Below are 21,010 nucleotides of genomic sequence, written 5' to 3'. Positions count from 1 at the left end.
TTTTGATTAAAGCATTCATATAGGCTGCATTTCATTGGAGTCCTCATTCACCTCCCAGAATAAAATCTGAAAGACAGAATGAAATACTGTACCCAGACTTTAGTATCAACATAACGAGTCTGAACCTCAGTGAGGACTTAACCTTTCCAAGCTAAACGCAATCAAAAGACCAGCATCTACTAGACTCAGAGGATACTGCAGAACCCCAAAGAATTTCCCCACGTCAGGACCAAAAAGGGCTCATCTCAGTTTGTTTACACTGCTTTCAAACAGATTCAGCTCATGATGAAGTCTGCTGTGTGAAAAACGTCTTACTCTACTGCAGCACCAAAATTAACTAAGTTTATTCACCTAAGTCATTCAAAACATCCAAAATCTGGACAGTCAAATCCTACTTCCATGCTGGTGAGTGCTGAAAGGAATGCTGTTATCGGGGTTCGGAGGAACAGGTAGTGGCCTGGAGCGCCAGCCTTGCTAGCCTATGGTCATGAGTTCAAGTGCCCAAGAGTCCCTCGTGCACTGAGTCTTATCCTAGCACTCCACTACCTGCAATCCCCAGCACCTGGGGAAATATAGGCATCTCAGAACTGGGTGCGATGCCCAGAGAGCAGCACAACTAAAGAGAGGGCAAGTGGCCCTCTGGGGAGCACGTGAGCTGACACTCAAAGGAGTGAAAATGCTGTTTCACGCTGCACACTGCAGTGTGCAAGCACAGACAAGTGGGCGTGGGAGTCCAGGCAAGAAGTGATCAGGCATACAGGAAAAGGAGGGTGGGGGGAGCAGGGGAGGGAGGGGAAAGGGGGAAGGGAAGGGACGGGACGGGACGGGACGGGATGGGACGGGACGGGACCGGACTGGACGGGACGGGAAGGGAAGGGAAGGGATTAAGGGATAAAAGGAATATACTTGCACTGCTAACAGGCTGAAAGGCTCAATCTGCTTCATCTGCCGCAGAGAACTGAGAAGCCAACATCTCGCTCAGGGGCAGGAGGCCCACCTGGAGCCAACGGAACCAGGAGGTCCCTTCAGAACCTCCCAAGCACCCATGCCATCATTAGAGTAACTGCAAAGCCTGGTGGAGGCTTTGAGCTGGCACCCAAAGTAAAGGAGTGAAAATGCTGGTTCACACTGCAGCCAAATGTGCAAGCACAGAGAAGTGGGCGTGGGAGTCCAGGCCAAGAAGTGATCAGGCATACAGGAAAGGGAGGGAGAGAGGGAGGAAGGGAGGGAGAGAGGGAGGAAGGGAGGGAGAGAGGGAGGAAGGGAGGGAGAGAGGGAGGGAGGGAGGAAGGAAGGAAGGAAGGAAGGAAGGAAGGAAGGAAGGAGAGGAGGGAGGAAGGTAGGAAAATAGGAAAGAAGAAAGAAGGAAGGGGGAGGGAGGAAGGGAGGGAGGAAGGAGAGAGGGAGGGAGGAAAGAAGGAAGGGAAGGAGGGAAGGAGGGAGAGAGGGAGGGAGAGAGGGAGGGAGGGAGGGAAGCAGGCAGGCCATTGTTGATGACACAGCAGAATAAGAGCATCAGCTTTCTAGATGTGCCAGGCCTAGGCCTTCCCTAACTCCTGCTCCAGGAGTGAAGCATTCCTCTGTCCTGCTCCCTTGTAGTCTCTCTGCAGAGTCTCTCAGGCTAGATGTGGCTCTTCTCACTCTCCTGCATGGGATCTCTCTAACTGAACACTTCAGGTATGTATGATGCATGCAAACCATTCTGCCATAAATCACACACAAGTTCTAGCTGGTACCATCTCTGTGTTTCACTGAAGAAATTCTAAACTCCGGAAATGCAAGACAGCTTTTGCTTCACACAACGTGTATGCGGTTACGGCGGCACCGAGACATTCTGGCTGAAGAATAATGGAATCTCAAGGTCAAAGAGACATTTGAAAGTCTTATGGGCCATTTGCCCATCTGATGCGTGCATTATCAGAGACAGACTCTGCAGCAAGTTATTTTGCAACAAACATGGTATTTCAGAATGAAAGGGAGTATTTATTAAGTAGTGAAGCCTGTGTCTAAAACATATTAGTCCGATCCAAGTAATAGTGATTATCTCTGTCAGACTAACTACCATTACAGAATTTAAACAGAAATGGAGAATAAAAGGCCAAAAGGCAATGTATTCAATAAGCAGCCCAATAAGCAGCCTTAGGGAAAGAAGATGGGTTTGACAGAGGTGCCACAGGACTTCGTTAATTATTTTTTTTTTTTTGCTCAGCAAATAATTATCAATGTGACTGTATTTGTTTTAAATTAATTTTTAAACTCTCATAAAATATATACAAGATGGCTTTACATGCTGTTATTTGTTTAAAATCTATTGAGTCTTCCAGTGAGCTTTTAGTAAGATATTTGGTACCTCAATCAACTACATTGTAGAGACAGGATGGCAGGGCGGGCAAGATGAGGGCACAGAAGCAGAGCACACACCTGGCACGTGTGAGGTCGCTAATTCAATCCCTGGCATTTCGTGCCCACTGACCTCAACACACCATGTGTGACCATGGTGGCCCCAAGCAAGCTATCAGGCTGGCACTGCCAGGCTAACCCCCCCCCCCCCATAGCTGTTATCTTCTATTTTAAAATCAGCTAAACAGAAAGAAACAAAAAGGCTTTGGAAATAATATAGGAATGACGGTTCACGTCGTGCATGTAGCCACGACCAGCTCCATCTCTGGTAGCACGTGGCCTCTGAGCTTCACTGGGGTACAGTCCTGGAGGGTCCCAAACATGGCCCAGGATGGTCCAGGTGCCCGAGCACAACTGTTTCCTGGGGCCTTTGCTTTCTGATGATTTACTGAGCTGGGCATTTCCGGCTTATTCCATTTTATTTGTGTAATACTTTATCGTTTTAGAAAGTTTCAACACAAACAAAAGTCACCCTAAGCATCCAGACACCCACCTCCATGCTAGCCGGCGAAAGCTGTTCAAACTGAGAGAGGAGCAAAGGCAGCACCATGACAGGCTCATAAAGAAGCCAGAAGTAGCTAAGCCTAGGTTTCGGTTCCAGAATTCCTGGAATTGAGCACAGATACCTGGAATTGAGTCATGATTTCCCTGAAGTCAGATAGCCATGGTGAGGTCAACTAAGGGTCACCAATCAAATGCAGGTAGGGATGGCCCCCTAGATAACCCTTATGTAACTCCAACTTATAACCAATCAGCTAAGTACAAGTAGTGGAAAGCCTCTCAGACTGTGGCCAAAAGGGTGGTCCTCAGAAAGTCCCTGATATATAATGTTATGATATAAAAGTCCCTCACTTTTGAGACTTGGGACCGCTCATTCCAAGAAGGTTGCCACAGTGTCGATGAGCTGGATGAGGGCCCTAGCTCGAGTTAGCCAATAAAGACCCTTTGCTTATTGCATTGCAACTTGTCTTCATGTGATTCAACAAAACCACAGACGGCTCAGCTTGACTCTTCAGCTCCTGCAGGGGGGAGAGCCCCTCCCTCTAGACCAACATGTACATGAACGTCATCTCTTTGTGACAATATTGCATCTTTCCTTCCACAATTCTCGCCTTCCCCCGACACCCTCCAGGAGTTATAGTAGGGGAAAGAAAAAAGAAATTCCCACAGCAGGACGAGCTGACCCCCATTTCCACCAGCCGGGGATACCATGGCCCTAAGGCCCGAGCTCAGTGGGGAACAGATGAGCTCAGTGACACCACGTGATGCTGACACCAGAATGTGGGTGAGGAAAGCAGCAACAGTGAGGAAGACGCTTCACTGGTCCTTCTACTTCCCCACAGATCTCTGGGCATCTGGGCAACATGTCTCCATAGCTGGGTACATTGATTCACCCACTAAATGTTTTAATCTATATCCTGTACATTGTTGCAGATGCCAAGACTCAAACAATCTCAGCCCCACAGCTTAAGGATTCATATACAAATATCTATACTTCATATGGGGAAGTAAACAATATTTGGGAAAACAGATGTCGCCAGAAGAAATACAGGAAAGGGACCACTGGCAAAGTTTTAGCTTTGAGTCTGAGGTAGTAGCACCATAGCACTGTCCTCCCGTTGTTCATCGATTTGCTCGACTGGGCACCAGTAACATCTCCATTGTGAGACTTGTTGTTACTGTTTTTGGCATATCGAATATGCCACGAAGAGCTTGCCAAGCTCTGCCATGTGGGCAGGATACTCTCGGTAGCTTGCTGGGCTCTCAGAGAGAGTGGGAGGAATCGAAACTGGGTCAGCCGCATGCAAGGCAAATGCCCTAGCCGTTGTGTTATCGATCCAGCCCTGGTAGACTGAGGCAGACTTCCTATTTGTCCCAGTTAATTCACAGCTATCTGGAGCCACAGCTAAATACAGTACTTCTCCAGACAGGGCAAAATTACTTCAGAACATTTGTTTGCCACTTACTGTGTACTGCCTTAATTCAGTTAAATGTTTGTAGCAGGCAACAGGTCAAATGAGAACTGCATTTAGGGCCGGGTATGTGGCTCAGTGGTAACACCCTGCATGCATGAAAGCTGGTATCAGTCCCCAGCAACACAGATATGAACGAACTGCATTTTTTTTTATGTTCTAACAACTGGGCAGAGCAGCAATGGCCCAGAAATGTTAGACACTGTGCAATGTGCAGGACGATGGAGCACTGGGTCCCCAAAGTGGCACTGCTGGTGCTTAGAGGGTGCTGGAATGGGGGGCGGGGGTGCTAAGAGGGAGAAGGGCAGAAGCCGTGCAGGCGACTGGAAGGCTTTTTCCTATTTGTTTGCTTAGAGAAGATGGATTTCCAAGAGATCACAGGGCTTTTGTTTCATTTTCTGAAAAGGGGCCGTAGGCCGAAATAAGTCTGGGGTCCTCCAATGAGGCCCAGTGAAGCACTCAAGCACATTCAGATGCTGACCAGATACTTACGTGGTGGAAAGTCAACTTAGTATTATTACCTGATGCTACACTCAATTTCATTTAAGCACACAGTGCTAAATACTTTTATTTCATAACGAGAAGTCATGCTTTTTCAAATATATATTTTTTTAATACATATGCTGAATTGGGGTTTTGTGGTTATTGTGGTTGCTTCACAGGTGTTGAATCTGCTGGTACTGAGTCATCTTAGAGAACACACATGCCTCCAGGTATGTGCGCCTGTGGCCGTCACAGCCGCGCTGCGTGTACGGCCCTGAGATGTTCTGCACAGGCTCAGTCTGGGCACATTCACTTACGGGTGTGACTACTGTCCCATAAGTCACCTTGATTTCTTCTTACTTTTCATTTACTACATTGTATTGGTGTTCTGGGAATGTGTAGGCAGAGAAGTTAATCTCTGAATTGTATTTAAGGAGAGCCTGTGAATCTGCAACAAAGGAGCCAAATACGCCAAGTGGAGCAAGGAAACTCTCTTCAAAAAATGGTGTCAAGAAAACTGGGTAAACTGAAATAGGAACTGTATCTCACAACATTCACAACAAGTAACTCAGAGTAGATTAAAGACCTGGAGATTAGACTAGAATACGTAAAATACATGGAAGGAAAGAGAGGCTGAACTCTCCAGGAAATGGGCTCATAGGCTCCCGCACTTAAATGAGCTGACCACAGAAGCAAAAAAACAAAAAAGCAAAAAAGCAAACAGGACGACATCAAATTAAAAAGGGTTAGCACAGCAAAAGAAACTCAAGCTAAAATCAAAAGGCACACTACTGAGAGAAAATATCCACCCGCAATACATCAGATAAAGAGCTGATAATCAAGATTTATAAAGCACTCACAACGCTCAACCAATAACCAAGAAACCAATTAAAAATCCAATAACCCCATCCAAAAGTGGGGAGAGGAGATAAACAGACACTTCCTCAGAGAAGACACAAGGAGGGTTAGTAGGCGTATGAAAAATGAAAAAGCACTCATCGTCACATATTGTTATGGAAATGCAAATCAAAGTAGCAGTGAGAAATCATCTTACACCTGTGAGAATGGCATATGTCAACGCACCTGGAAATAACCAGTGGTGCGTGGTGGGAATGCGGTTAGAAAGGAAACTGTGCTCACTGCCGGTGGGAATGTCATGTGGTTCCACCTCCCTGGAAAGCAATATGGAGATTCCTTGGAAAAAATAAGAATGTGCGTGCAAACCAGCAATAGCTACCACTTCTTGGCACCAAAACACAAAACACTAATTCAAAAGGATATGTGGGCACCTCCATTCACTGCAGCGCTTAGTGCAATGCCAAGAGAAGAAAACAACTCAAACATCCCACCATAGGTGAATGGATCGAGAAAGTGTTCACATGATGGAATACCACGTGGCAGTAAGAAAGGATTTTGCAACCTGCTGAGACAAGGATGGAGCTAGCAGGTATCATGCTGGGTGACATCAGTCAGAAGGAAAGGAACAGACACAGAATGATCTCTTCCATCTGTGAGAAACCGAGAAACATGGTATGGAGCAACTAACGATCTAAGGAAAGCAAACTGGAGAGCTGGTCCACAGACCTGAGTTGACCAGGGGTGTACAGGAGTCAGAAGGGTGGAGAGGAGGGACTCCTGGGACACTGGTGGACAAAAGTAGCACTTGGGGGGTGGGCAGAGTGCAGAAATGATGTATAAATGAGACTATGATTGACAGCACTATTAATCACAGTTCCTTAATGAAATTCAGTTTGAAGGGGGAAAAAAGTGAACGCAGTTAAAGAGCTTTAAAAAAAGAAGGTATGAGAGAGAGAGAGAGACAGAGACAGAGACACAGAGACAGACAGAGAATGAGAGAGGCGGGTAGGAAGAGAGAAACTGGGGACACTGGTGGTAGGAAATGTATATTAGTGAAGGACCGGTGTTGGAACATGACATGACTGAAATCCAATCATGAACAACTTTGTAACTGTATCTCACTGTGATTCAATTAAAAAAATAAAACCCTTTTTTTAAAAAAAAAAATAACAAAGGTATTAGAAAACAGCAGTTTTAAACATCAGTATGAAAGCTCAGAAGGTGGAAAATGCAGCTTTTCATTGACAGATGTTCCTTAGGACACAGGTTGTCTTACGCTTAATTACTGTCACCTTGATAACTGTTGTAGCAGCTTCAACCAATAATAAACATTTGCTAATTCACTAACCAGATAAAATTGACAAAACCCATACTAATCAGCAAAACTATCAACTCTTTATTTTCTGGAACTACAAATACTATTCAATACATTGTAAAGAGAACCAAAGAAAATGACTTAATATCTCCATTTATTTCAAGGTTATAAGCAAATAATTTTAACAGGTTCAGCTTTTTGTAAAAAAGAAAGAGCAATGATATAAATTAGATTGCAAATTATACAGAATTTCTTCTTAATTCCCAAAAGCTTAAGAGCAGAAGTGAAGGGTAAGTTTAAATATTTTCCTTACCTTGCTCCTTATCTAATGTCCTCCAGTCAGTGAACTGCACAGTCACATGACCAATATTAAAGCCCAGAAAATTTCTGAATATGCTCTAGAAATCTCTGATGCCCACCTCCTGCCCTATACTTTGTTAATGTGGAAAATGTTCTAATACAGTGGATACCGGAGGAAAAGGGCACGGGGTGGACAAAATGGGCAAAGGGGTCACTCTGGCAATGGGATGGCATCAGAACTTTGGTGGCAGAGAGGATCTTATACAAATATGAAAATTATACCCTGAAATTCTACAATATTGTGGAATAATGATGAATTGATAAAGAGCAGGGCAAAAATCTTTAAAACGCTTGACTGACGATTACGGTTAGGCATCCCATTCATTGAGGGTCTGCTATTATTTTCTCAATAACTTCGAGATTAATATAACACCCCACCACCACACACACTCCCCTCTGAAACTGCAACTCAAACCCAAGGCTACACAGAAGTGAAGCGCGTGGTCTACCACTGAGCCACATCCCTGGCCGCAAAATCTATTTTTTTTTAAAGACTAAAGATAAATCAGTGACTTTTCGTTATGGCGCTTGAATAGTCAAGCAAGCCAGTGAGCCACATATAAACACAAACTGGACAAGTGAAGATACCACGAACAGGGGAAGGTGGGTCCCCCAAAGGGAGCACCCAGCCATAAGCCTGCGGGCCACCCTACACAAAACCAAGAACTGCCTCTCGCTAAATGAAGACAACACTCAACACCGGCCCTAAACCCAGAAAAGTCTACAATAACTCACCACAGATGACATAGTAAAGTAGGTGAACTGACTGTTCAAAACTGCAACTGCTGAATTAAAAATAGCAGCGGCACTGTGAGAGTTGCTAGGAAACCATTTCATTTATCTACCCTTTCCTAAAGTGCTGAAAGAAAGAATAGTAGGAAAATTATGGTGGGCCCGGCAAGCTCTGTTTTACTGCCAGACAAACAGCTTCCTCCCCATCACGTATTTTTTTCTTTTTTTAATATACTACAAAGGCAGAGGCGCACGATCAGTTTCAAAGGACACATTAATTTCAATGGCTGGGAAGTCACTCAAAACACACAGAGACCGGGGAAACCCAACAGGACAGCCACTCCTCATTGAACAGAAGAGTATCCTAAATCCACTTCACGTGCCCTTTGGTGGGGGCGGGAACCAGGGGGGGTTATTTGGGAAAATGCTGAGCACGTCAAACTCTGATCTTAGGGGCTGCAGCTATAGTACAGGACCTATAGGTGGACCTTTGCCTTGTAAGCAGCTGACCTGCGTTCGGTCCCCGGTACCCTATATGGTCCCTTGACCGACACCAGGAGTGAATCCTGAGTATTGGCCGGGTGTGGGCCAAAGAAGAAAGAAACAACGACAACAAAGTACTTTAATTTTGTGAAGGAAGGAAGGAAGGAAGGAAGGAAGGAAGGAAGGAAGGAAGGAAGGAAGGAAGGAAGGAAGGAAGGAGAGAGAAAGAAAGAAAGAAAAAGAAAGAAAGAAAGAAAGAAAGAAAGAAAGAAAGAAAGAAAGAAAGAAAGAAAGAAAGAAAGAAAGAAAACATGCTTGCTTGCTTTTTTGGGAGGGGTGGGAGGTGAGGGAATAAGAGGCCTCCCGGGCAGTGTCAGGGGCCGCCTCCCCGGGCTCCTCCCGCGGTGACCCACTGGCAGTCCCACAGCAGAACAATGTCCGGCCCAATGATGCGACCCCAGTGATGGGGAAAACTCTGCCACCCCCTGTAGTTCTGGGGGAGTCCCGTGGTGCTTGGAAGCAAAGCAGGGCCAGGAGAATGCACAATGCGCACCCCCTAGCCCTCTCCTCCGCCCCCCACCCAGAGACATTTATTGTCAATAAACCCATGCCAAAGAAGCACCAACTTCTAAACTTCCAAACCTAAGAAAATGGACGGAAAAGTAAAATCACTGGAAACCGGCAGTAAAGGATTTCTTTAGAAAGTGTTGATTCCTGGGGCGAGGAGACAGCTGGCCCCACGTTCACTCCCTGACAGCACCAAGTCCCCTGAGCGCCTCTGGGCCTCACCCAGGCACCCCACGCACGGCTAGTGTGAACTTGGAACCCCAGCCACAAATATTCTCAATCTCTCTCCCTCTCCCCCTTCATCTCTCCCTCTCCCTCTCCCCCTCCATCTCTCTCTCTCTCTCTCTCTCTCTCTCTCTCTCTCTCTCTCTCTCAAGAACAGACAATTGTACTGAGTGCGCTTCATACCGTAGGGCTTTTCTTCTGTTACTCTGCCCGTGGAATCCAGCGTGTCCGTGGCCTTGCCGAGTTCTCCAATGGCAATATACCTCTAGAGGAAGACACAAGAAGAGGAGGCCGTAAGAGAAGCTCTCAGGCATGGCTCGAAGGTCATGCCAAATTTTACTAATACTTGGCACATCCTGATACACCTTAGACGCAAACGTAATAGACCACAGTTGTATATTAATTGACAAAATAGACCTGTGCATAAGACGGAGTCATTAACTTTCCACTCCAGCCAAAATGATAAAGAGTCCAATGTCACTTAGAACTCAAGAACAAAGGAGTGGGGGATGGCAGGATATAAAACACACCCTGCTGCACTCGGGAGGTACTCCTGGCTCTGTGCTCAGGAGTGACTCCCAGCGGCACTTGGGAACCACACACAGTGCTGGGGATTAGAACGGGGGCTGGCCACATGCAAGGAAAGCTCCTAACCTCCTGTACTAGCCCTCTGGTCCTATTATTCCAATTTTTAAAACCAGTTTTGATTTTGAAGGAAAAGTATCAAACCTCTGGGTACAAAGAATGGTATAATAGGTCACTAGATGATCGTCCTGAGATTCAACAACTTTCCACATACATAATTTAATTTCAAAATAAATGCATTATTTTTTTTAATGCACCTCCTTTTCCCTTGAATGAAATCTTTTACCTAATTTGCTACTTTCTTTCTTTTGGTTTGGGGGTCAACACTGGTGGTATTCAGAGCTTACTCTGCTGGTTCTGTGCTAAGGAATCATGCCTGGCAGGCTAGATGTGGTGCTGAGGATCAAACTTTGGGTTGACTATGTGAAGGGAAGCACTTTACTCACTGTACTATATCTCTCTGGTTCCAATGTTTTACTTCTCAGATTAAAAAAAAAAAGACTAATTTTAGTAGCTTGATTTTGCACTTAAACAAAAGAGAAATGTAGGAAGTGAGTACTGCTCATTCAGTAAAGTATAGCAGAAACAGTATAGCAAAGGTAAAATACTATTACATGGTTTTATTTGGGGGGGGAGGGGTATGGGAGGGTGCTATGGGATCACCCAGCTGTGCTCAGGGATCACTTCTGGCGGGGCTCGGGGAACCACATGGGATACCACAGAGGCAAGGCAAACACCCTTCCTGCTGTATTATCGCTCCGGCCCCAGATGTATTTTATTATCAAAGAGAAACTACTACTTCTTAAGCTTTCTCAAGGGGAAAAAGTCACTTCCAAGAACTGATCGTTATTCACAATAATTAGCTCATTCTTAGCTAAGGAGCGGTTGTTTTCTTTGTCATCCCAGGGCATGTTCATACTCTCTGTTGTTTATAGCCCTCTCTCAATTAAACTCCACTTCCCCCTCCCACACCCGATGAACCACGTGCCGACTGTGGACCCAGGCGTGAGGGAAACACGTGACACACAGATGCCTGAGCACACAGCCGTCAGGCTCCGGAACCCAGAGGGGCCTCCGACTCAAGTGCCACAGGAGACGCGGGGAAACTTCAGAATTCAAATTTCCGCTGAAACTAATTTGTAGCTATAAGAGAAACTTTTGTTTTATTTTACATTTATTTATTTATTTATTTGCTTTTGGGGTCACGCCCAGTGATGCTCAGGGGTCACTCCTGGCTCTGCACTCAGCAATCACTCCTGGCGGTGCTCAGGGGACCATATGGGATGCTGGGATTCAAACCCAGATCGGCCGCATGCAAGGTGCCCTACCCACTCAGGTGCCCTACCCACTGTGCTATCGCTCCAGCCCCTAGGAGAAACTTTTAAAAGAGGAAGCTCAAAATTTATGAGAACACCGAAGGAACCAAAGACAAACACCCAGAAAGTATTTAAAAATTCAAGTTGCCCGAGAACTAGCCAATGTGCCCCATGCTGATATCAACCTTTTATTCTCAAGACATTTCCTTTTACAAATATACAACATGGGAGGAAATGCTGCAAGGCACTTAACTCATTTACTTTATTTTGCTGTTGTTTGTTGTTTCTGAGTCAAATGTGGTGGTGCTCAAGTGTTATTCCTGGCTCTGTACGTAAGAATTCCTCCTGGAATTTTGCTCCATGGCTTGGAGGCCAGCCACACATGCTAGGGGAAAAGGCAGCTCAGATAGAGAAGGGAGCACCAAATAAAGGGTGTTGGGAGGATCCTCCCAGGATGGGAGAAGCATGCTGAAAGTCGACTATAGACCAAACATGATTGTCACCCATTGCCTCTTTTGCAAACCACAACACCCAAAAGGAGAGAGAGAACAAAAGGGAATGCCCTGCCACAGAGGCAGGGTGGGGTGGGGGGGGTGAGGGGTGGGAGGGATACTGGGATCTGTGGTGGTGGGAAATGGGCACTGGTGGAGGGGTGGGTATTTGATCATTGTATAATTGAAACCCAAGCACAAAAATTTGTAAGTCTACAACTGTACCTCATGGTGTCTCACTAATAAAAATTTTTTAAAATAAATAAATAAATAAAATAAAAGGCATTGGGGGGGAAAAAAAAAAGAATTTCTCCTGGCAGTGCTTAGAGGACCGTACTGGGTGCCAGGGATCAAACCCAGGTCATCCGTGTGCAAGGCAAGCGCCCTACCTGCTGTATTATCTCCCCAACTCCCTTAACTCATTAAAAACAACAACAACAAAAAACCCAAAATCCCGGAACTCAGTGGGCAGTGGGATCAGAGGAGTGGGTAGAGCAAGGCCCTGTCACGTGGGAGGCCCTGAGCTCTGTCCTGGCACCTCATGGCCCACCCAGAACTGCTGGGTGCATAGCCAGGGTCGCTGCCAAGCACCATGGGAAGTGACCCAGGTGACCCCAAGCAGCACTGCCAGGCCTGAAGAGCAACATCAATGGGCCAAGCATCACACCAGTGGGATGGTGCCGCCAGGCCGAGCATCTCTGGATTGGTCTCCGGGTTCCTGAGTGTGCCCACTGGGGAGAACACCCAAAAGTGTTTGGAAAAATATTCTTTGAACAAGATAATGAAGCCAATCAGCTGAGATGCATCAGTGCCTCGTGTGTGGTGCACCGTGAGCCTGAGTGGGCCTGGGGAGAAGTTCGGCAGAGGTGCGGGGTGGGGGGGGGGGGGGGAGGGGGCAGGGCCACACTTGGCTCTACTGCAGCAGGGAAAAGTGGTTTAACTCTACTACGGAGCCTCAGCGCCTGACCGTAGAAACCAGGATAAAGCAATACCTCACGAGAAAAAGCAGAGTTTGGAATAACAGTATCTAGTCCTGGTAGGCAAAGGGAAAGAATACTATTACTGTGTGTGTGTGTGTGTGTGTGTGTGCGTTCTACATGTGTATATGTGCATGCATGTGTGCATGTGCATGTTTACGTGTATCTGTGTGTACGTGTGCGTGCATGTGTGCACACAGCCTGATTCTCAGGGTCGCAGGGTTTGGGGTGACTTCTCCATCTACTGCAAGCTTCCATTAGGTGCTATGAAGCCAAAAAATGCTCCAAACTTTGCCCTCGCAATTCTTCTAGTTGCATAATAAGGACAGAGTGAAATCACGAGACTGTGGATTTTACGCCAGGTTGTTGTACGAGGGCTTTGGGTCTGGGGCCATACCCGGCGGTGCTCAGACTTTACTCCTGGCTCGGCACTCAAGGGTCACTCCTGGTGGGGCTCAGGGGACCGCACGGGCTGTAGGGGATGGAACCCGAGTCTGGCCAGCACCTTGCCTGCTGTACTATCTTTCCAACTCTGCAATACTGTTTTAACCAGGAGCCTTAACTTGTATACTAACCAGAGGATGCTTTTTCAGTCTCTGGATTCTAAGATCCTGGGCCGTGACCAGTTTCTTCCCCAAGGAGGAAACGTGATTGATGGCCCAAAGCTGCCCTCTTAGTGCCTCCCAAGCCCGGTCACCCACTGTGGCTTCGAGGGGTCTCATAAGAAATTTCTGGTGTAAAACACAAATTTAAGACCTATCTCGAAACACACATCCCATTCATCCTACTAGTAACGTTCTCATCTGGTCAGACTTAAAGACTATGAATGGACCAGGTACTGTCCGAGGTACCTGAGAGATACAAACACACACGCACCAACTGATCCCCACCTCCAGGTCACTGTGGACAGGAGGCATCAGTAAGAGGGCAGCCTGCAGAGGGGACAGGGAGAGGAGCAATGACAAACACTGACAGCTGTGTGTCCGTCCCCCGTCCCCACCAGCCCCTTATCTTACTGAGGTCTCAGGCCACCCTGGTTGGCATGTAATGACCCCAGACAACTGTTCTATCTTTCCACGTACATTTTCTAAATTGGCCCTTATCTTTCCAAATTATTAGACTTTGCACTGTTCTGCTACGTAGCTTACTAAATGGAAAGACCACAGTAGCTTTTTAGTTGGGGTGGAGCGGGGGAGTGCCAACAGAATGATACACCTGCAGGGGCGGTTCCTGTGTGCCAGATTCCTCCCATCCCCCTCACATCTCCTGCTTGCTAGGGTTTCCAACCCCCAGATTCTGTCTGCCCGGCCTCTGACCCTGGCCGGGTCTGCGCTCCCACTGCGTCGGATGCAGGCTGGATTCTTCTCCAAGGGACACATGCCCTCATCTGGCAGTTTTAAAGCCCGTGGTTTCAGAGCCTCTGGAAACACTGGAAAGTTACTGGGCAACCTTGGCATACGTCTTTTGACATGGGTACTCTCTGTAAATATTGAGTGTTGGAAAGGAAAAATGTTCATAGCAAACAAGCACACAGTCCATGAACCCTCGGAGTCAGGCAGGCCCTGGAAAAGGGCAGGGCGGGCAAGTGGGATGGCAAGTAAAGAGACAAACGTCACGAAACAGTTCTGATGTCCTCAGACCCCCCTAAAGCCCTCAGCGGGCCGTCAATTACACTCTGTGAAACGCTGATCTCAGCGAGAGCTGTTCTCTTACCTTTCCCTTGTCCTGGTAATAGTATCTTTCAAGTCTATTCAGTGATCCACAAAGTATTGAAAAAAAAAAAAGAAGAAAAAAAAACCTACCCAGACAGCTTAATTTCTAGCTGGAAACAAAACCTCACCACCAAGAAAGGAGGGAAGAAAATAGTTACGATCGTATCCTCTGGGGTTTGAAGCAATTATTTTCATTGATCTCAACTCTACACACAAACAGGGTTTTCGAATTGTTTCTCCTCCAAAATGTCCAGGAACGATAAATTCTATTAATGTATTCATCACAAAACAATTCCACAGTGACAAAACAAAACAAAAAGGTCCTGTGTCCTAGTGAAAGAAGTTAACGCTGAACTGCATGCTCTTTGGAATTCAAGGTTTTTATTGGTAGTAAGACCGCCCTACTCACTCAACTGTTGGAGGAGACAAAAGGTACCTGTCCAAATACTCCCTTGGCTCACAGGTACACGGAACTTTTCTTAGACCACTCTACCTAGATGCCGGGGGAGGAGAGGCAGGGGGAAGTGGCACTACATCTGGAAAAGCATTCATCTGTCTTTATATAGAAAATACTAATTCATAACAGAACACCAACCCTCCCATCCGCTCATCTGGTTTCTAAACATACATGAGAAACTAAATGAGCACTGAAGAAAGGCAATAAAGACAGTCTTCCAAACCTCAGCGATGCCTGTTATTTCAAAGTACATCTGCCGCCCAGCTTCTGCAGAATGACTGCACGAAGGAAGTGTGATGTGAAGAAAATCGTGTCAGAACTTACACATCTGGGTCCTTCCTTTAGAGAACCCACACACCCATGCTCGGGTTAAGCCACCAAAGGGCTACGCTAGCCTGGCCTCTCAGAACCACTTTACCTAAGTTATAGTTTAGGAAGTTCCACTTCTACATCTGTTGTAGAAATCTGAATTCCTTACCAGCAGGTTCTGTTTTCCTTTTTTAATCTGAATGCCCAGAGAATCTTTGCGTGCCTTTTCTTTCTGAGGAGCACTGGTTTTGCCTAGGTCCCCAGGTTCACAAGCGGGAATGACAGAAACTGAATTCATGGTCAACATTTCCAACAGAACTCGCCTGAAGTAAAAGAAAGATCCGGTGTCCAGAGAACATGTAGCTAGAGAGACCAACAGGCCTGGAATTCTGGAGAGGGGCTTTGGGGATATGTGAAATACTTATGTGAAGTGGTAATAACGTTTATCAAGCAACTTCTGTACATAAAATCTTCAAACAGATGTTTTACTGGAGCGATAGCACAGTGGGTAGGGCGTTCGCCTTACAAGCAGCCAACATGGCCGACCCGAGTTCGATTCCTCCGCCCCTCTCGGAGAGCCCGGCAAGCTACCGAGAGTATTGGATATGCCAGACACAGTAACAACAAAGTCTCAAATGGAGACGTTACTGGGCCCGCTCGAGCAAATCGACGATCAACAGGAGGGCCTTTACCTTTACCTTTTATTAAGCAATTGACTTATTGATTGATTGGGGGGTTTGGGCCACACCTGTTATCACCCAGGAGTCACTGATGGTTGTAGACTTAGGTATGCCCCCTGAGAGTGCTCGGGAACCACATGTAATACTGGGGATTGAACCTGGGTTCAAGGCAAGTGTCTAAACCCTGGAGTATCTCTCTGTCCCTTATCCTGTTTTCTTTTCTTTTCTTGTTTGTTTTTGGGCCACACTGGGCAGTGCTTAGGGCTGAATCCTGGCTTGGAACTCAGGGATCACTCCTGACAAGGCTAAGGGGACCATACAGGGTGCCAGAGATGGAATCCAGGTCAGCCATAAGCAAGCAAGCACCCTCCCACTGTACTATGGCTCTGGTCCCAATTTTTAATTTTTGTCACTTTTTCCCCCCACTTTATTTAAACACCATGGTTTACAAAGTTATTCATGGTGATTTCTCACAGGCATTCAATATTCCAACCCGAATCCCACCAGCACTGTCACCTTCTGCCCACCACCGTCTCCATCTTCCCAGTTACCACTCAAGCCTGCCCCCGGAGCAGGCCCACGATAACTTATTTTATATCGCCACTGAATGGCTAATGAAATGATTAAAAAATATTTCTGTAGAAACTGTTGTATCTCACCATGGTGGGACACTGAATCCTTGTCTAAGGGTTTACATTAAATCCTTATCTGAGCTGTTCTTGCAAGTTAAGCCTTTTGTGTTCGTGGAGATTGGTTGGTTTCTACATTACACCCCATCCAATCTGGTGTGCTACTACTGTGCCATAAACATGTCGATGTTTGTCCGATTTTGGAGATGTCCAGAATATCCCGATATTTAACTAGCCAGTCCAGCTAGAGGCTTGGCAGCAGCTTGGAGGTGTGGGCGGGGCTACCAGGGCTTCCAGAAATACAGGGAGAGGGTTGGTGTCACCCATCCCAACTTTGAAAAGGCCTGGATTTTTCAGCCAAAAAAACCCCATGTACCTGAAATTTCCGGCAGATTTGGTTCCCTGTGGAGCTCAGGCCTGAGACTGTGGAGTCTGGCTGTAGGCAAAGCATTTTCAATCAAAGCATCTATCTTTTTTTTTCTTTTTTTATTAGTGAAACACCATGAGGTACAGTTATAGACTTACAAATTTTGTGCTTGGGTTTCAGTTATACAATGATCAAGTGCCCATCCCTCCACCAGTGCCCATCATCCATCACCACAGGTCCCAGCATCCCCCCCCCCATCCCCCCCGTCCCATCCTGCCTCTGTGGCAGGGTATTCCCCCTTGTTCTCTCTCTCTTCTTTTGGGTACTGTGTTTTGCAAGAGAGGCATTGAGTGGCAATCAAGTTTGGTCTATAGACTAAAGCATCTATTTTCTTTTCTTTTGTTTTAAATTTTTGGGCCACCCCGCTATGGTCAGGCCTTATTCCTGGCTCTGTGCGCGCCGATCACTCGTGGCAGTGCTCGAGGAACCACGTGGGATGCTGGGGGATCAAACCTGAGTCAGCCTAGTGCAAGGCAAGTGACTCACCCACTATTCTACTGCTCCAGTCCTCACAGCATCTATTTTCAAGAAGAAAAATGTCTCGAGAGAAAAAAAAAAAATGATCACTGACAAAACACAGTTCCCTCGAATACTGATGAAGAAACACAGAGACGGGCCGTGGCTTTCATCTTACTCCATCCGAGAGAAGGAATGCAGGGGAAAGGTGGGGGTGGTCTGAAGAGCACGTCACCTTCCTGGGACGAAAACAAAATAGCTCATCAAGGTGAGAAAAACATTCTGGGCTTTAAAGTTGTGGGGTCGCCACCCATTCCCAGTGGTAGTATAAAGTGCATCAAGTTGAAAGGATTCTGAGGACGTTTCTCGTGCAGCAGGACAGAGTGTTTGGTCGCACTCATGTCTCTCTCTGGGACTGGGTCAGCGTTTCCCCGGGTGGGAGAACTAAGGGGGTTGGGGGTGCTGGTACAGGGGGGTGGGAGGGGCAGTAGTTGCTCCTGCCATTATTCCCACCCCCCCCCCCCCCAGGCCAAACTACCCTCTTCAAAATGAAAAAAAAAAACAGAAATTAAAATAAATTAAAATGCCCTCCCCCCCGCTGCACCTCAAGCGACTACTGCCTTTTCCCACCCCCTCCCCTGTCCCGGTACTGATGCTTAAGACTGCTATTTTTTAATACCTTTCCCTTTTTTTGAAATTGCAGAGCAAGCCAGATGGAATTTACTTTTCATTTACCTAAAACATTACCATCCTTTCCAACTCAAAGACAAGGAGTTTTATGCCAAGTGATTACTAAAATGGGACATCAGAGGGAACACGTTCTCCGGGGTTTTTAATTTTTCAAAAAGGCTTACTTAGACCACTGCCACTCAAAACGGTGGTTCTAGGGCCAGCATCCCTGAGGAGAGAAGCTCAGGAAATACGGGCGTTTAGAAATTCATTTAGCAATGCAACGTTCCACTGAAAAATACCACTGAAATGGTATTTTATGAAAGTTCTCAGTTTGCAATGAACATGTTTTTGGGTCTTGGTCCACAGTTTTCAAAAAGAAACAATTTAGGGGGCTGGAGCGATAGCACAGTGTGTAGGGAGTTTGCCTTGCATGTGGCCGACCCGGGTTCTATTCCCAGCATCCTATATGGTCCCCTGAGCACCACCAGGAGTAATTCCTGAGTGTAGAACCAGGAGTTACCCCTGTGCATTGCTGGGTGTGCCCCCCCAAAAAAAAGAAAGAAACAATTTAGGGGGAAAAAATCACTTTATCAGCCATTGACATCCCATTAAGAGCAAGGGTTTAAAACAGAAAACTTTTATTTATTTATTGAATCACTATGGGAAAAGTTACAAAGCTTTCAGGTTTAAGTCTCAGTCATGTAATGATCAAACACATCTCCCTTCACCAGTACATATTTTTCACCAAGAACCCCAATATACCCTCCTCCCACCCCTCCCAATGCCTGTGAGGCTGATGAATTCTAATTAGCACTCTATCTACTTTGATTAGATTCACTGTTTCGACAAAAGATGCACCATTATTGTTTAGAGCTTACACCCCAAAATCAGACCTGTTGAAAATGCGTTGTGAAATAATTTGTTTTCTACAGCTGGTTACAAGAACCAAATGATGTCGCACGGCTGCGATAGCGCGATTTTGGATTTCCGATATTTTACTTATTAAGCCTGGAAATATTTCTGCCGAGAGCCAGATAATTATGAGATTGGCTCTGTGGCTCTGGAGGCAAGGTGCCGTGGATTAACGCATAGTCCATTCACTTTTCTGCCGCAAGCTGCCGGGCTCTGCATTAAGTCCTTGTGCTTCTGGAGCCATGGCCCTGCCGGAGAGCTGCTGGTGGGTGGCAACCCGTGACCTCGGTAGGGCGTGAAGGACGAGTAAAAAAGAAAACTTTTAGTCCAGGAAGGAGCTGAAAGTCAGGGAGGACTATCTATGAGCATATTAATCTGCCCTCCAAGGGCCTTTAAACCCCGGTCCTGCACCGCTGCTGATTAGAATACAAATGCTATGATCTCGCTCAGAGTTCAATGAGATCCGAGAGGGGCCCCAATTATTTTTCTAGGGAAAACCCTGAGGGTCCAGAGAGGTCAACTTCGACATCTTCACAGCAGTCTCACTCTCCTCCCCACACGTTTCCACCCACTCCAGCCCTGGCCCTGGCCCACCCGCTCCTCCCTCCCGGCTAGTAAATGTCTCGGAAAGTGCTCTTAAACCGAGACAGGGTGACTCTCACAAACGAAGGAGAAGGACGAGACTCCAAGAAACCCCACCCTTTGCTGCAGCAAACGTTTTGCAGTTGTTGAGCAAAGCCTGTCTTCCGGAAAAATGAAAGGTTTACAAATGGTGCTATGGAAATGTTCGGTTTTCCTTTTCACTTTATTTACATACCGGGGTTTACAAAGTTGTTCGTGGTACCACGGTAGTAGCCTGAAAGGGTTTCGGATGTTCCAACACCAATCGCCGCACCTGAATGATTCCCAAACCTTCCCTCTGCCACTGTTCCCATTTCCCCAACCACCCGACAGCCAGCCCTGTTAGCAGGCACATAATAATTTGGTTTCAATTGCTTGTTATAACCAAATAGCTAAAGGAATTATAAAAATGCTTGTGTAAAATGAAATTTCTGAAAATTGTTCCATCTCACCCCGGGGTTGTCAAAGTCTTTGTCTGAGGATTATTAAGCTATTTGTCACTAGATCCGCAATCTAAGTTCTAAGTCCCCTTGCATCTAAGAAAGGATTTTATTTTAAAAAAGAAAAAAAAAGAAAAGAAAAAAACTTTAATTTTAAAAAATCAGGGCACGGATCCCTGGTACCCCAATATGGTTGATGGAGCCCACCTGAAGAAGTGCTCCCTGAGTCTATAGCTAGGACAAATCTCTGAGCACTGCTGGATGTGAGCCAAAAACCAAATAAACAAAAAGCAAACAAAAATAAGATAGTACAGTGGATAAGGCAACTTCTTGCAAGCAGCTAATCTGGGTTTGATCTATATTTCATATGGTCCCTTGAGCACCTCCACAAGTCATCCCTGAGCACAGAGCCAGGAGTAGGTCATGAGCACTGCTGGGTGTGGCCCCAAAACCAAGAAATAAAAGTACAATCGTGGACACTGTAGAGATTTTGCTTCTGTAAGTTATTTGCAATTAAGAATCTCTAATTTATAATCTCAGTACTCTGAATGTCAGATTATGATTATGAACACCGTAAATACTCAGAAATGATTGCCATTCGTGCAATAAACAGTTTATATTTTAAATGATACAACTGAACACAGGTCATTAAGAAATACACAAGAAAAGAGGAAAACAAAACTAATCCAAGAGTCTTACCTTGGACCCTGACAACATACTGGTCAACATTTTTGTTCCCCTTCCAATTCCAACCACTACAAATCAAAAAAAGAAAAATTATGACACTCTGGTCTAAAAAATTGGGTTTTCAAAACATCCACATATTTTGGTTTTCATTCCCTTGCGCAAAGCTGGAAGGAGTATATAGTTAGGACTTACTTCTCCAGTCAGAACTTCATGTAGCTGAGGAATTCATCAGTCATGTAACTA

At 46.0% G+C, this 21,010-nt stretch overlaps 1 protein-coding gene across 2 annotated transcripts in view; it reads right to left on the bottom strand.

Annotated features, from left to right (window-relative positions):
• TRUB1 (TruB pseudouridine synthase family member 1) overlaps positions 1 to 21,010 on the bottom strand; it is a 50,576-nt gene that overhangs the window by 11,122 nt on the left and 18,444 nt on the right. For both annotated transcript variants that reach the window (XM_056120597.1, XM_056120598.1), the window contains exons 3-4: positions 20,780 to 20,835; positions 9,580 to 9,661 (exon numbers count right to left, since the gene is read on the bottom strand). In XM_056120597.1, the coding sequence (XP_055976572.1) occupies positions 9,580 to 9,661; positions 20,780 to 20,835 (138 nt within the window). The remainder of the gene's footprint in view (positions 1 to 9,579; positions 9,662 to 20,779; positions 20,836 to 21,010) is intronic.

This window comes from Sorex fumeus, unplaced genomic scaffold (genome assembly GCF_029834395.1).
Source record: "Sorex fumeus unplaced genomic scaffold, SorFum_2.1 ptg000043l, whole genome shotgun sequence".
Taxonomy (NCBI): Eukaryota; Metazoa; Chordata; class Mammalia; order Eulipotyphla; family Soricidae; genus Sorex; species Sorex fumeus.
This window is presented reverse-complemented; position numbering and strand designations above follow the sequence as displayed.